The 14,454-nt window shown below is 37.0% G+C and overlaps 1 protein-coding gene across 1 annotated transcript in view; it reads left to right on the plus strand.

Annotated features, from left to right (window-relative positions):
• The first annotated feature begins 2,521 nt into the window (after positions 1-2,521).
• The window catches only part of LOC125164873 (transmembrane protease serine 11E-like), a 60,345-nt gene continuing 48,412 nt past the window's right edge, over positions 2,522-14,454 (plus strand). Inside the window, exons 1-2 of the mRNA XM_047857611.1 lie at positions 2,522-2,667; positions 3,272-3,570. Coding sequence (XP_047713567.1) covers positions 2,522-2,667; positions 3,272-3,570 — 445 coding nt within the window. The remainder of the gene's footprint in view (positions 2,668-3,271; positions 3,571-14,454) is intronic.

Here is a 14,454-nt window from a genome sequence, read left to right on the forward strand (position 1 = left end):
CTGGGAAGAAAAATTAACTTTTTTTTTTCAGGTTTGATATCAAGAACTGACAAACAATATGGAATATGGAGAATATACATAGGGAGTTCTCAGAAAAATTTCTTAGGGATTTACATTTTTTTGTTTTGAATATTTTTTCTTTTTTTTTTTAAAAATGTTTGTTATTTTTGAGAAAGAAAGAGAGAGAGAGTGGGTGTGGGACAGAGAGAGTGTGAGACAGAGTATCCAAAGTTGGCACTGTGCTGATAGCAGAGAGCTCAATGCGGGGCTTGAACTCATGAACCATGAGGTCATGACCTGAGCCAAAGTTGGATGCTTAATCAACTGAGCCATGCAGGCATCCCTATGTTTTGAATATTTTGATAAATAGCCCGAGGAAAGGTCCTCAGTTCTCAGACTGGTTTATAAAAGAGAACACTCATTGTCATTATGCTTCCATGAGCATTTATAGAAAGTCCTGTTCAATGGGATCTACCTTTTTCTTACATACAAACCCAAGTTCAAGCATGCTTCTCTATTACTTGGAACCTGATCCCCCATGGTTCTCAGGAATACTGCCCTGTTGCATCATTAGTCCTTTCTTCATTCCTTTAACTAATTTCTCACTTGCTCCTTATCCTCATATCTGATAGAGAGCTTCTAAAATATTGACATATTTGTCAGACCTACTTTTGTCCTCAGCATACTCCCAAACCAACTTTTGCATCACAGATCTACTGCTGTGCCTCCCCATTGGCTTAGACCAATTGGAGGCCAGAGGACATAAGAATCCATTAATGGTGTCTATATGGGTCAGCCTCCCAGGACAAAGAGTAGGGTAAAGAAAGGTAGAAGGAGGGTAGAGGGAAAACAGCACATTCAGAGGGGCAATTAAAGGCACACCAAAGGCAGAGTAACTATAATAAAATATCTCATTTAGAGAGAAGAAATGGAAGAATGTGATCTCTTGTTAAGAGTATGCACTATAAAATCCATAAGAAATATAATTCCATTGCCCAGACCCTATTATATTGTAGGATTAATTTTCTAGTCTACTCATAGAGATTAGATAGATATTTTAAAAATTGTGTTTGACTATCCAAATACATTCCTCCTTATTCTCCATTGAATAGCAGCACTCTGGTTTGAAAAATTGACCTTAGCTCAATGAGTGAGCCTAACTGGTATAAGGAGAATCACAGGGAGGGGAGAAGATAGGGTCAAGATACTTATCTCCTGGCTTCCTCTCTGCAAGTTTGCCTTCTGTGTCCCTCACTGAAGGCCACTGATCATCTCAAGCCAAATCACTCTACATGACTCTCTCCTTTGGTAACTTCTGGTATAGGGGTCATAGCTCAACTGCTAAAAAACTCCAGGTTCCTACATCTTACCTTGTAATTCACACATCCATTCCTTAGTAAATAGTTCCTTTGTAAATACTCCTCCTTGAAGTTAACCTATTTAATTGTGCTATCTATTTCTTCTTGGGACCCTAATTGAAGAAAAGGAAAACTCATCATCTAACCCATGGCTGACATGAGTCTGACTCAACTGTACTGAAGGAGATTGTACAGAAAGCTTGAACTTGAAGAACAGTTGCCACAGGACCTTGTGAGGGTCAAATAGACAGGACTTAGTACAAATTCCCATTGGGAATGAGGTGGGTGTTTTGGGTGGCACATGAGTTGTGCTTGGTGAAGATATTTTTGGAGTGATAGGTATGTCTTTGGATATGTGCTAAGCAATTAAAGAGTAGATTGTAGTGAATATTCACTGTTGTTCTATTTTATGCCAATAAATTTAATTTTCTATTCATAAAATAATCTGAATTAGGACCCTTACCAATTCAGCAGCACTATTTTATTAGAACAAAGGAGATGAATAGGACATAAATTAGCCTGTCTGTTCGTGAAATCCAAAATAATGGGAGTATTTGAGATTTTGACAAACCACCTCAAATTAAAGGCAAATAACCAGGGAAGTGGCACAAGTGCAAATTTAGTAGAGTACTGATATTTGCAATATTTATGGCTTAACGATGTTCTTTTAATCATGATACAGTATTTGATATGACTAGTTGACTATTCACACACAAATTATTGCCCCTTTTCTCACTTTCTATACCCATATTAGGGGTCCTTGATAACAGATAAGAATGTTATAGCTCAAAGAAATTATTATCTATTCTTTTTAGATTATCCTAATCCTAATCTGGTAATACAATGCCCTTTTTGAGAAGATTGCATCCAGTCAAAGGATAGCTGGTTAACATGACATATCAAATTTAAAAACTCTTAAATGGGACCTTCTTTCCCTACAACAGCCAGAGTTTCTTTGGGGAGCACTATTTTCTGACACTTCTGAATGATGCATGAATATGCTGGGAAAACAGTCCTAACAAATCTCTTGCCACTGAACTCTACCTTTGCCTGGAGCTCAGCGAGGAGGAACTTTGCATGGCATCACGCGTGAGGTGGCAGAATTGCTGTAGTATCAGGTTATAGGAACGTTTTCCTTAATGAAATGTGGTGCAGAGAGCAAAATGGAGTCTCTCATGTCAAGCAGGAGCCTGTGTCAAGCAGGGACTGTGTCAAGTGATGATGCAAGCAAAGGTACTGCAGCTATGATATATCGCTGGGATCAGCATCAGCTGACACCCAGAACTGGTAACAAGCAGAAGCAAAGGAGGTTGGTAGGGGGCCCAAGACCGATTTAACTCCTTTCTAAAAGGGAAAGATTTTTGCAGCAAACTGTCAGACTCTTCAGACATGACCCCTCTATGTCTGACCACTTAAAAAAAGCAACTGTGCCTGAAGACTCTGCTGGATAGAACTGAGATCCTTCACCACTTGAACATAATAAGCAGGAAATTCCAAGAGCTGATCCGGACTCAGACCTGGTCTTTATTTCAACTGTGCACCCATAGACTGACTTCTAGTTTGGTTTGTTAACTTCCTACACCCTTCTGTTGTCTTGTTTGTTGCGTGGTTTGTCTTATGTTCTTTTCTGTGTGATTAAACCAAGTTTAATCACATGGTGAAAGGTCATTGAGTTTGGAATCCTGAACCTGCTTTATAATTGTGATTGACTTTGCTTTGTGATTGAATAAAGCTGATGTTGTGGAAAGACACTACTCGTGTGTGTGCCTTCATAGCCTGCTCGTGACAGGTGGAAACGAAGACAATGCCATCTAAAACTTTCCATGGATTCACAAGAAAGAACTGCTATCTTGGTGTCAAATCTTGAACTTAGATAAAATAATTTTGAACATATAGCTGCTATTTTATTACAGTGGCCATTCAGCAGATGGGCAGTTTGCCTTCAAAAAGGATACTGATATTGAGACCATTTCTTTAATGGAGTCACTGTTAGGGAACCTCATGCATTTAGCAGTACAAGAAGATTGCATAATACACTTTGGAGATGTTGGCAAGGTACAGGTACACAATGGAGTACACACAATGGAGTACTACACAGGCACTCAAAATGATGCTGAGGAATTGAATTTACCGATACAGACAGATGTTCATGATTCATCCTTAAGCAGAAAAAAGACTAAACTGCATGCTGTCAGGATAGTTCCAGCAGCAAGTAACAGAGCATCCAATTCAAAATGAATTCAAAATGATACATTTGTTTTTATAGTTAAAATTATTAGATTTATTCATTCAATTCATCAAGCACAGATGTAGGACACCCTTCAGAGTTGGTGGATTCAGTGACCCAATAATGTTATCAAGGAACCAGGTGGTTTTACTTTGCACTGTCATCCAAATTATGCATCATCCTACAACTGATTCTCCAAATATGAGATAGATTCCAGGTACAATTAAGAATTGCTCTAGCACTGCTAGGAATTTATCCAAGGGATACAGGAGCACTGATGCATAGGGCCACTTGTAGCCCAATGTTCATAGCAGCACTCTCAACAATAGCCAAATTAGGGAAAGAGCCTAAATGTCCATCAACTGATGAATGAATAAAGAAATTGTGGTTTATATACACAATGGAATATTACGTGGCAATGAGAAAAAATGAAATATGGCCTTTTGTAGCAACGTGGATGGAACTGGAGAGTGTGATGCTAAGTGAAATAAGCCATACAGAGAAAGACAGATACCATATGGTTTCACTCTTATGTGGATCCTGAGAAACTTAACAGGAACCCATGGGGGAGGGGAAGGAAAAAAAAAAAAAAGAGGTTAGAATGGGAGAGAGCCAAAGCATAAGAGACTGTTAAAAACTGAGAACAAACTGAGGGTTGATGGGGGGTGGGAGGGAGGAGAGGGTGGGTGATGGGTATTGAGGAGGGCACCTTTTGGGATGAGCACTGGGTGTTGTATGGAAACCAATTTGTCAATAAATTTCAGAAAAAATAAATAAATAAAAACGAAACTGACAAAGAAAAAAAAAGAATTGCTCGCTTCCTCATTCATATTCAGATAGAGAAGTAAAGAATGGCTTTCATTTGCTGTAAATACTGGAAGAGGTACTTTTCTAGAAGTCTCTAGCAACCGTTTCCTCATATATCATTGGCTAGAGTTACATCATTTGCTGGTAAAGGGACTGTGATTCTCTTTAGATCAGTCAGGCTCACACACTGAGTTAAGTAAGGTCGATTTCCGAAACCAGAGTGCTGCTATTCAATGGAGAGTAAGGTAGAATGAGTTTGGAGAGTCAAACACAATTTTTAAAATATCCATATAATTTCTATCTATGAGTAGCTAGAAAATTAATGCTAAAATATGGTAGTGTCTGAACAATAAAATTATATTTCTTATAGATTTAAAAAAATTATCTATCTCTATGCATAGATAGTCTAGAAAAATAATACTACAAAATGGTGGTATCTGGGTGATGGAATTGTCTTTTTGTACATTTTCTTCCTTTTGTTTATTGGCACATTAATTTATAACTAAGCACCTTTGTCTCTTTACATTTTTAGTATGAGAACTTTCAAATAAATAAAAGAATAAAGGAAATAGTATAATGAAGCCTCAGAGTATCTATTACCTAGTTTCAACAATGATCAATTTGTGGCAAATCTTGTTTTATGGATTGCTTTGTAATTGTTTGTAAGAAACACTTGATTTTAGTTTTAAAAAGTTAGGATCTAGTCACCTATTTAACATTTTCTCTAATTCATACAATTCACCTTTATGCAAATCAGAAAAACCAAGCTACAGATAGCCCAATACTGTTCTTGTAAATTGCTCAAGATCTCTCTTGAATTGGGCCCAATGTATCTGAAAGTTTGGTTTTGTTTAGTATCTTACCCTACCTATGCTTCTCAGAAATTTGTACTGCTGGATCCCCAATATGAGGGGGAAAAGCATATGCCTCTAGGAACCTGGGCATACAAACGAAGTGTCTCACTGAAAGCTAGAGCTATTTTGAAATCTCATTTTTATTTGTAAAATCCATGAATATTGGCATTTCACTCTCTTTATATTTAACAGAAATAGAATGTTTTAATTTACTCACCATTGAATAAATCTGACATAGTAGGAAGTTGGTCCATGTTGGTCTTATGGCTTCCTGTCCTCCAAGGCACCCTGACAAATACTCCTGTGAACACAAGGTCCTCAGTTTGAGAGGCACAGCCTAGGATTTCTTTTCATTTAAGACTCTGATTCTGCCATTAGATTTTTGTTTTCTTGACTGTGAAACTCCATCTTTTTAAGGACTTTGGCTTGAATTTAGTCCTCTTGGTTTTTCTACCACAGACCTCCTCAGTTAGTGTGTCATTTCCTGGGAAGTAATCCTCAGTTGCCAGCCCTATTGACTCCTGTCCTGGCCAGGCCTGATCCAGTACCCCACAAGAGGATGCTGGGGCCATAAACCCCAAACAATGCAACACTCATTCATTTAATAGATTTTTGTTGAGTGCCACCTATGGGTCCAGCACTTGGGCAGGCCTTGGGAATACTGTGGTTAAACACAATCCTGTCTTTAAGGAGCCTACACTGTCATGGGGACACGGATGTACAGACAGTTACAAAGTGGGCTAAGAAGTACAACATTATGTGAAGTACTGCGTCCTATGAAGCACAGAGCAGGGTCCCCTAAGTGGCTCAGGAATGTCTTCCAAGAATGCAATGTAGTATAATGACAGGAAAGACAAGGAAGGGAGTGGCTAGGTGGTAATTTTCTATATTTGAAAGAAAACTTAGTCTTATACAACCCTGCAAAATGTTTTCTGAGAAGTAAAGGGATTGTAAAAAAAGAATTCAATATGGGAACTTATTTCCAGGGTTACTGATTACGCTGAACCAACAAGAAGGGACTGGCACAAAGAGTTTGATCACTTAGGGGTGTGGATTAGGAAAAAAAAAATTGTATTTCTTTCAGATTGAGCCTTTTTTTGGGTGAACTGTAGTTCAGTTATACAGTTATAACTGTAGTGTGTATTTTATCCAAGTCTCAGTACTTTTGCTCATGAACTTTCTTTGTTATCCTGGTGAAATCTTCATTATTTGTGAGTTTTTGGCTTTCTGTAAAACTCTGCCAAACAGAAGCAATTGCTCCGTTGTCTCCCTTCCCTTAGCCCTTGTTTCCATACCACACATGGAGCATCTTCATTTGCCTCTCCTGCTATGTCTTCCTGCCAGTGGGAAGCAATTGATGATTCCACCTCTAACCTCAGAACTCTGTATAGCACTTAGATACAATAGATATTTTAACAAATATATGGATTAAATATATTCAAATTTTACTTTATTTTCATAGTCTACTGATTATTTTGATCACTTTATCATTAAAAGTCTATAATATCTCAGGATTCAGAAATTTTAGGTTTATTTTCTCTTTCTTGTTTCTCAATACAAGAATGAGGTATTGGTGGTGACATTGGCATTTGTTCTGAAATTGTCTTGATTGGGTGAATATGATGTGAGACTCATTTCCTACTGAGTAATTCAGCAACAATCATTCCCAATCAATGGTGAGCTCCTTTAAGGTGGAGAGAGAGGGATAGGCCTCATCCACACACAGTGGATCAGGGCTGGGTAATAAAACTGAAAGAGAAACAGATGAAGAAAGGCCTGTGCCTACCCTTTCCAGGCCCTCTATGGATGTATAGCCCTGCACCTCAAAATACTTAGGCAAAAGACTGTTTGATGTTTAGACTTTTATTTTCCAATGTTAGCCCTCCTTTCTTTTCCATTTCAGGTATATATCAGACACAAAAATACTATGAGTTGACTCTTGACACTGGATATTCACCTTGAAATATTTTCATACCATGAAAAAAATGGCACATCCATTCTGACAGCCTGTTTGGGGGTTCCAGTTTTAATAATTTACATCCCATACTTCCAGAAATTCTACACATAGGGCAGGGTCTCATTATCATTTGTGTGTTTTGTTTTAACTTTATTAGGCCCAAACAAACTAAGAGTCACTAATAGGTAGAAAAACATATTACTATAGTATATTAGGATTTGGGTTCGTAACAGGAAGTTGTGGCTTCCAGAGATCAAAATAGCCTTGTTTGTGACATTAAAAGGAAATCAAAAGAGTTGTTCATCTTAGGTTGGGTTTTAAACAAGTAGAACAACATATTTTATGATAATATTTCTGGTCATTCTGTAAATACTTTTGGGTGAGTCTGCTGTTCTAGGCATTATGCTAGATGCTTTGAAGAATAAAAGATGAATAAAAACAAAATTATTTCCTTAAAAGAGACTGCAATAACAGTTAGCTTTTCCATTCATTATGAACAAGATAATTTTGTAACTCCCAGAGGCATTGTGCCAAACACAACTTGCTAGAACTTATTCAGGCATCGCTAGGTTCTGCAGTCCAATTTTGATTAATTTAGCACCACTTAACCTCCTTTAACCTGGACACTTCTGGTATTAGAAATGTCAGGGACTCCTGACTGGCTCAGTGGTTGGGTGTCTGACTTTGGCTCAGGTCATGATCTCACGGCTCATGGGTTTGTGCTGACAGCTCAGGGCCTGGTGCCTGCTTTGAATTTTGTGTCTCCCTCTCTGCACCTCCCCCACTTGCATTCTATCTCTCTTTCTCAAAAATAAATAAAAATTAAAAAAAGTCTTTTATATTATCATCCACCAAATAATTAATATTGTTAAATATTCAGTCCTATCTCTTTTTTTAGAATGAGGCATTACATAAAAATACAAGTAGGTAAGTTTAAAAAAGAAACCAACTAAGACATTGTATCTTTGACTGGATGTTGAGTAGTGATTGCCTTCCCACAGATAATTTAGATAATTTGCATATATTCTTTTTCTGGTTAGCCTTATAGATTCAAAAGGGGCAGTCTTTCAGGTCTTGAGTTTAATTACTTATCAAAAATACTTTAATGCTGGAAAACCACCAATCTAGAAGTTAAAAATGCACTATTAAAGTATGGTAGCTAACAACCCAGCCTATAACCTAGAACTAGACTGATTGGGCTCAAATCCCAGCTTGGACACTTACCAGTGTGTCACCTAGGTTGAGTTATTTAAGTCCTGGCAAAACAAAAATGAAAAAGGGGCACCTGAAGACTCAGTCGGTTAAGCATCCCACTCTTGATTTAGGCTCAGGTCATGATCTCACCATTAGTGAGATCAAGTCCCTCATCAGGTTCTGCACTTGCAGCACAGAGGCTGCTTAGGATTCTGTCCATGTCTCTTTCCTTCTCTCTCTCAAAATGAATAAATAAAAATATAAAAAACAAAATCAAAACCAAAACAAAAAAACAACCAAAAAATAAACAAGTGGGGATACCCAAACTAAAAACTTCTGCCCAGCAAAAGAAATCATCACTAGAGTTAAAAGGCAGCTTATGAAATAGGAGAAAATATTTACAAACCACCTATCTGATATAGGGTTAATCTTCAAAATATATAAAGAACTCCTACAACTCCACAAAAACACTAATAACCTGATTTTTTAAATGGGCTAAGAATATAAATAGACATTTCTCGGAAGAAGATATACAAATGCTTCCCCCCCACCAAAAAAAAACATTCTATACCAATATCAGGGAAATGTAAATCAAAACCAGAATGAGATATCACCTCAAGCCTGTCAGGATGGTTATCATTAAAAACAAAACAAAACAAAACAAACAAACCAACAAAAAATACTGGTGAGAATGTGAAAAAAGGAAACTCTTGCACGCTGTTGATGGGAATGTAAAATGGTGTAGCTACTATGGAAAATAGTATGGAGTTTCCTCAAAAAATTAAAAATAGAACTACCACATGATCCAGCAATCACATTTCTGGGTATTTATCCCCAAGAATTTAAATTAGGAGTTTGAAGTGATATTAGTACTCCTATTTCATTACAGCATTATTCACAATAGCTAAGACATGGAAACAAATTAAATGTCCACGAACAGATGACCGGGCAAAGAAAATGTGGTATATAAAAACAGCATTTTTCACAGAACTAGAACAAATAATACTAAAATTTTTATAGAACTACAAAATACCCCAAATAGCCAAAACATTTTTGAGAAAGAGGAACAAAGCCGGAGGTTTAAATTCCAGATTTCAAAATACACTGCAAAGCTATACTAATCAAAAAAAAAAAAAAAAAAAAGATGGTAGTGGCACAGAAACAGACACACAGTTCAATGAAACAGAATAGAGAGCTCATAAATAAAACCACATATATATGGTCAATTAATCTCTGACAAAGACATAAAAATATACAATGAGGAAAAGACAGTCTCTTCAACAAATGAATGGCATTGGGAAAACTAGACAGCTACATGCAAAAGAATGAAACTAGACCAATTTCCTACACTACACACAAAAATAAACTCTAATTGGGTTAAAGACCTAAATGTGAGATCTAAAACCATAAAAATCCTAGAAGAGAACACAGGCAGTAATTTCTCTGACATTGGCAGTAGCAACTGTTTTCTAGATATGTCTCCCAAGGAAGGGAAACAAAAGCAAAATTTAACTATTGAGATTACATCTATATAAGAAGATTTTGCACAGTAAAGGAAACCAAAAGGCAATCTACTGAATGGGAGAAGATATTTGCAAATGATATATCTGAGAAAGGGTTTGTATCCAAAATATATAAAGAACTTACACATCTCAACACCAATAATAATAATAATAATAATAATTTAATTAAAAAGTGGGTGAGGACCTGAACAGATAGTTCTCCAAAGAAGACATACAGATGGCCAACAGACACATGAAAAGATGCTCAACATCACTGGTCATTAGAGAAATACAAATCAAAACCAAATGAGACATCACCTTATACCTGTCAAAATGGCTAGAATGAAAAACATAAGAAATAACAAGTGTTTGCAAATATGTAGAGAAAAAGGAACTCTTGTGCATTGTTGGTACGAAGGTAAATTGGTGCAGCCACTGTGGAAAATAGTATAAAGATGCCTTCAAAAATTAAAAATAGAAATAGTATATCATCTAATAATTCTACTATTGGGTATTTACCAAAAGAAAATGAAACACCAGTTTGAAAAGATATGTGCATGCTATGTTTATTGTGGCATTATTTACAATAGTTAAGATATGGGAGCAATGTAAGTGTTTATCTATAGATAAATGGATAAGAAAGATTGGTACACACACTCACACATGAATACTATGCAGCCATAAAAAAAGAATGAGATCTTGCCATTTATGACAATGTGGATGGACCTAGAGGGCATTATGCTGAGTGAAAGAAGTCAGAGTGAGAAAGACAAATACCATATGATTCCACTCATATGGAGAATCTAAAAAACAAAACAAATGAATAAGCAAACAAAAAGCAGAATCAGACCTATAAATACAGAGAACAAACTCATGGTTGCCAGAGGAAAAGGGGTTGGGAGGATGGGAAAAGTCAATGAAGGGCAGTAGGAGATGCAGGCTTCCAGTTATGGAATGAATAAGTCATAGGAATAAAAGGTACACATTGAGAATATAGTCAATGATGTTGTAATAGTGTTGCATGGTGACAGATGGTAGCTACATTTGTGGTGAGCATAGAATAATATACAGAGTTGCTGAATCACCAGGTTGTACCTTGGAAACTAATGTAATGTTATATGTCAACCATACTCAAAATTTTTTTACACATTAAAAACTTTAAAAAAATTAAAGAGGTTATACTAATACCATCCCTTTCGCTGAGATGAAATAAGTTATTCATATTTTTAAAGGTTATGGTGTAATATGTTTCCTGATGAATGTGTTTTAAATTTAGCTTAAAAAAGAGAAACTATAGTATATCAACATATTGAAATGCGATTTAGCCTTAAAAAAGGAGGAAATCTGAAATATGTGACAACACGGATGGACCCTGAGAACATTATGCTAAGTGAAATAAGCAGTCACAGAAGGATAAATATTACATGATTCCAATTATATGAGGTATCTAAAATAGCCAAATCCATAGAATCAAAGAGAATGGTGGCTTCCAGGGACTGAGGCGAGAAACAGGGAGTTACTAATCAATGGGCATAAAGTTTCAGTTACACACAAGTTGAATAACCTAGAGATCTGCTCTGCGATATTGTACCTATAGTCAACAATAATGTATATTCAACATTTTGTTCAAAGAGTAAGTTTCACATTAACTGTTCTTACCACAACAAAGATTTTTAAAAATTACATAAATCTTTGTACCATAGTTCCCTTCTCTGCAAGATGGACATAAAAATGATGCCTGCTTTACAGGCTTGTTGTGAAGATTGAAATATACATGAAGTGTCTTGAAGAGGATATGACACAGGTAAACATTTCATAAATGTTACCTATTATTATTTTTTACTTGAAGATAAAAACCTGCTACCTAATTATACCAATAGTCTCCTATTGGGACACAAAGAGATTGGGTACAAAGAAATGTTCAGTAAATAATTCAGTCAATGAGTATTTTTGAATGCCATGTTTCAGGTGCTGTCTAGGTCATAGGATAGAGCCAAGGAAAACAATATAAAGATCTTAGTCTTAAGGGTTTTCATCCTAATGGAAGAAACTGTAAATGATTTTAACTATTAATAAATATTTTGAAGAAAAAGATGGCAGGCTAACAGGATGGAGACAGATGGGAGATATTAGTGGCACAGACTGTTTTAAACAGAATTGTCAGGACTCCCTGGAGGACATAATATTTGAGCATAGACAAGAGTGAAGTGATAGTGTAAGTTCTGGGAAAATCAATGAGAATTCTAGGAAGTGAGAACAGCCAGTGTAAAGACAATGAGGCAGAACTAAATTCCGGGGTCAAGAGCAAACAGAAGGAGTGACATGTAGCAGTTGGAGATAAGGTGGGAGTAGCCAAATAATTTTGGATTAATAGTAGATACCTTCAATGGATCAATAGAAATGATGGAACTGATTTAAAAAATACTCCAAGAAATATAAAATATTATGGAAATTAGGGACCGCAATAAGATATGTTTTTTTAAAATTTTTAAATGTTTATTTATTTTTGAGAGACAGAGAGACAGAGCATGAGTGGGGGAGGAGCTGAGAAAGAGGGAGACACAGAATCTGAAGCAGGCTCCAGACTCTGAGCTGTCAGCACAGAGCCCATCATAGGGCTTGAACCCATGAACCATGAGATCATGACCTGAGCTGAACTGGACACTTTAAGCAACTAAGCCACCCAGGTGTCCCTACCATTAGATAAGTTTGTAAGAAAGACTTTAGGATATTGAATAGAAGGGGTTTTTCTCTTGTTCATAACTGAAAAGAAGAACTAAGTCCCACCCTTCCTATGAGAAATTGCAAAGAGATACCAAAAATTGGGGCCAGACCCCATCCCTCACCAAGAGTAGACACACTGTGGGATGAAATAACTTGTTCTCCTAACAGTTCCCAGCACTCAACTCTCAACATGTATAAAGAGGAAACTAGGGAAAAGAGTGGTGAAAGTCAACAAACTCTTGGACACCACAGTATTCATGGGAAAAGGTTATTCCTCTTTCTCTTCCTGAAGCTCAATGATAAAAGCACATTGGGAGAATCACATGTAAAGATCACATGTGTGTCCACATGTGTGCAAGTGGGGAGATTGGCTTCTCTTTCCTCAGCTGGATGGATGATAAGCTATTGAACACACAAGTCTTCCTGGAGCTTCTATGGCAGAGTCGTGTGGTGAGAGTCTTCTTGGAGAATTTAAGAACTTGCCACTGAAGTTGGGGAGCCACTTGTGAACCAAACATAGCTGCTCACTTCTAGTCTTCAGATTTGAATAAGAGTTCACTGGAGTAGCTCACACTAGCAGGGTAGGAAAGGACTGTGGTCCAGAATTTGTTCCTGACAGGGAATAAATAGCCTCCTCTACCTAAGGCTGTTATTCTGTGGTTTTTGAAGGTTCAAAAGGTGGTTATCAATGGTTACCATAGCTATATGCAGAGCAGCATGAAGGAAAGGAAAAGGGCAGGATAGCTTCTAAGTGAAGGGAAACTCTAGCTAGAGAAGGAATTAGGGGTAGAACTGGTGTCAGAGCCCAGAATGGACATGACCGATTCTCTCTGAGGGATTCCTCAATAGCTGAGAGAGCTAGAGAAAAGCTGAAAATCATCCAAAGAAAAACAAGCACATCACCAGCACAGAGCTCTCAATTGTAGAATCTAATAGCCATAGACAAACTGGACTGAACCAGAGAAAGACCTGGGACACTGTCCCCCACCAACAGGCCTGATTATGTAAGATTTCTTACCTCTATCTCCCCCTCTGACCCCAAAACTAGAGGAACTAAGTAGTGAGGAGAGAGGAGCCAGATCTTCCAACTTCTCTACTCCAAGCAGCCAGCGTCACTGTTTAAGCTTATGTTGAGGGGAAGAAGAAGGCAAACTTATTTATATTAGATTCACAGTTGAAATTTTATACTAGACAAAAATTCTAGCAACTGAAATTAGTAGAAAATGATCACATGTGCCAAGATTTTATGAAGACTTATGAAAAGGAGATTCAATCCATCATGGTTGGAAGCTTTCACTAGAATAAAAATAAAATGATTTAGCGTTTATGCTCCTGTTGAGATGTAACCAAGCAATAAAACATAATAATACAAAGCATGCAGGATCTACTAAGGAGGCAAATGCACTAATCTAAAATCATAATCTTGTGGAATTTTTAAAACATTGAAATGTAAATTTTCATCCAGCTCCTCAGTTTTGATAAAGCATTGATTCTGTCAACTGTCTTCTTGGTTTAACAAAGTAAATGTGAACTTCCCTCAATCAGCGACAGTAAGATGGAGCCCTGAGACAGGCTCTGCACTGATAGCTTGGAGCCTGTTTGGGATTCTCCCTCTGCTTCTCTCTCTCCCCCTCCCCTGCTCACATGCTCTTTCTTTCTCTCAAAGTGAATAAATAAACTAAAAAAAAAAAAAAAAGATCAAAAGTCTTCCAAGAGAAATTATATTTCAGAAATTCATCTAAGGAACATGGGTACCTCTAATCTAGGGACTTTGAGTTCTACCCTTGGGTCAAGCTAGACCAGTGGAAGTATACCCTTATTTATGAGTATA

Source organism: Prionailurus viverrinus, chromosome B1 (genome assembly GCF_022837055.1).
Source record: "Prionailurus viverrinus isolate Anna chromosome B1, UM_Priviv_1.0, whole genome shotgun sequence".
Taxonomy (NCBI): Eukaryota; Metazoa; Chordata; class Mammalia; order Carnivora; family Felidae; genus Prionailurus; species Prionailurus viverrinus.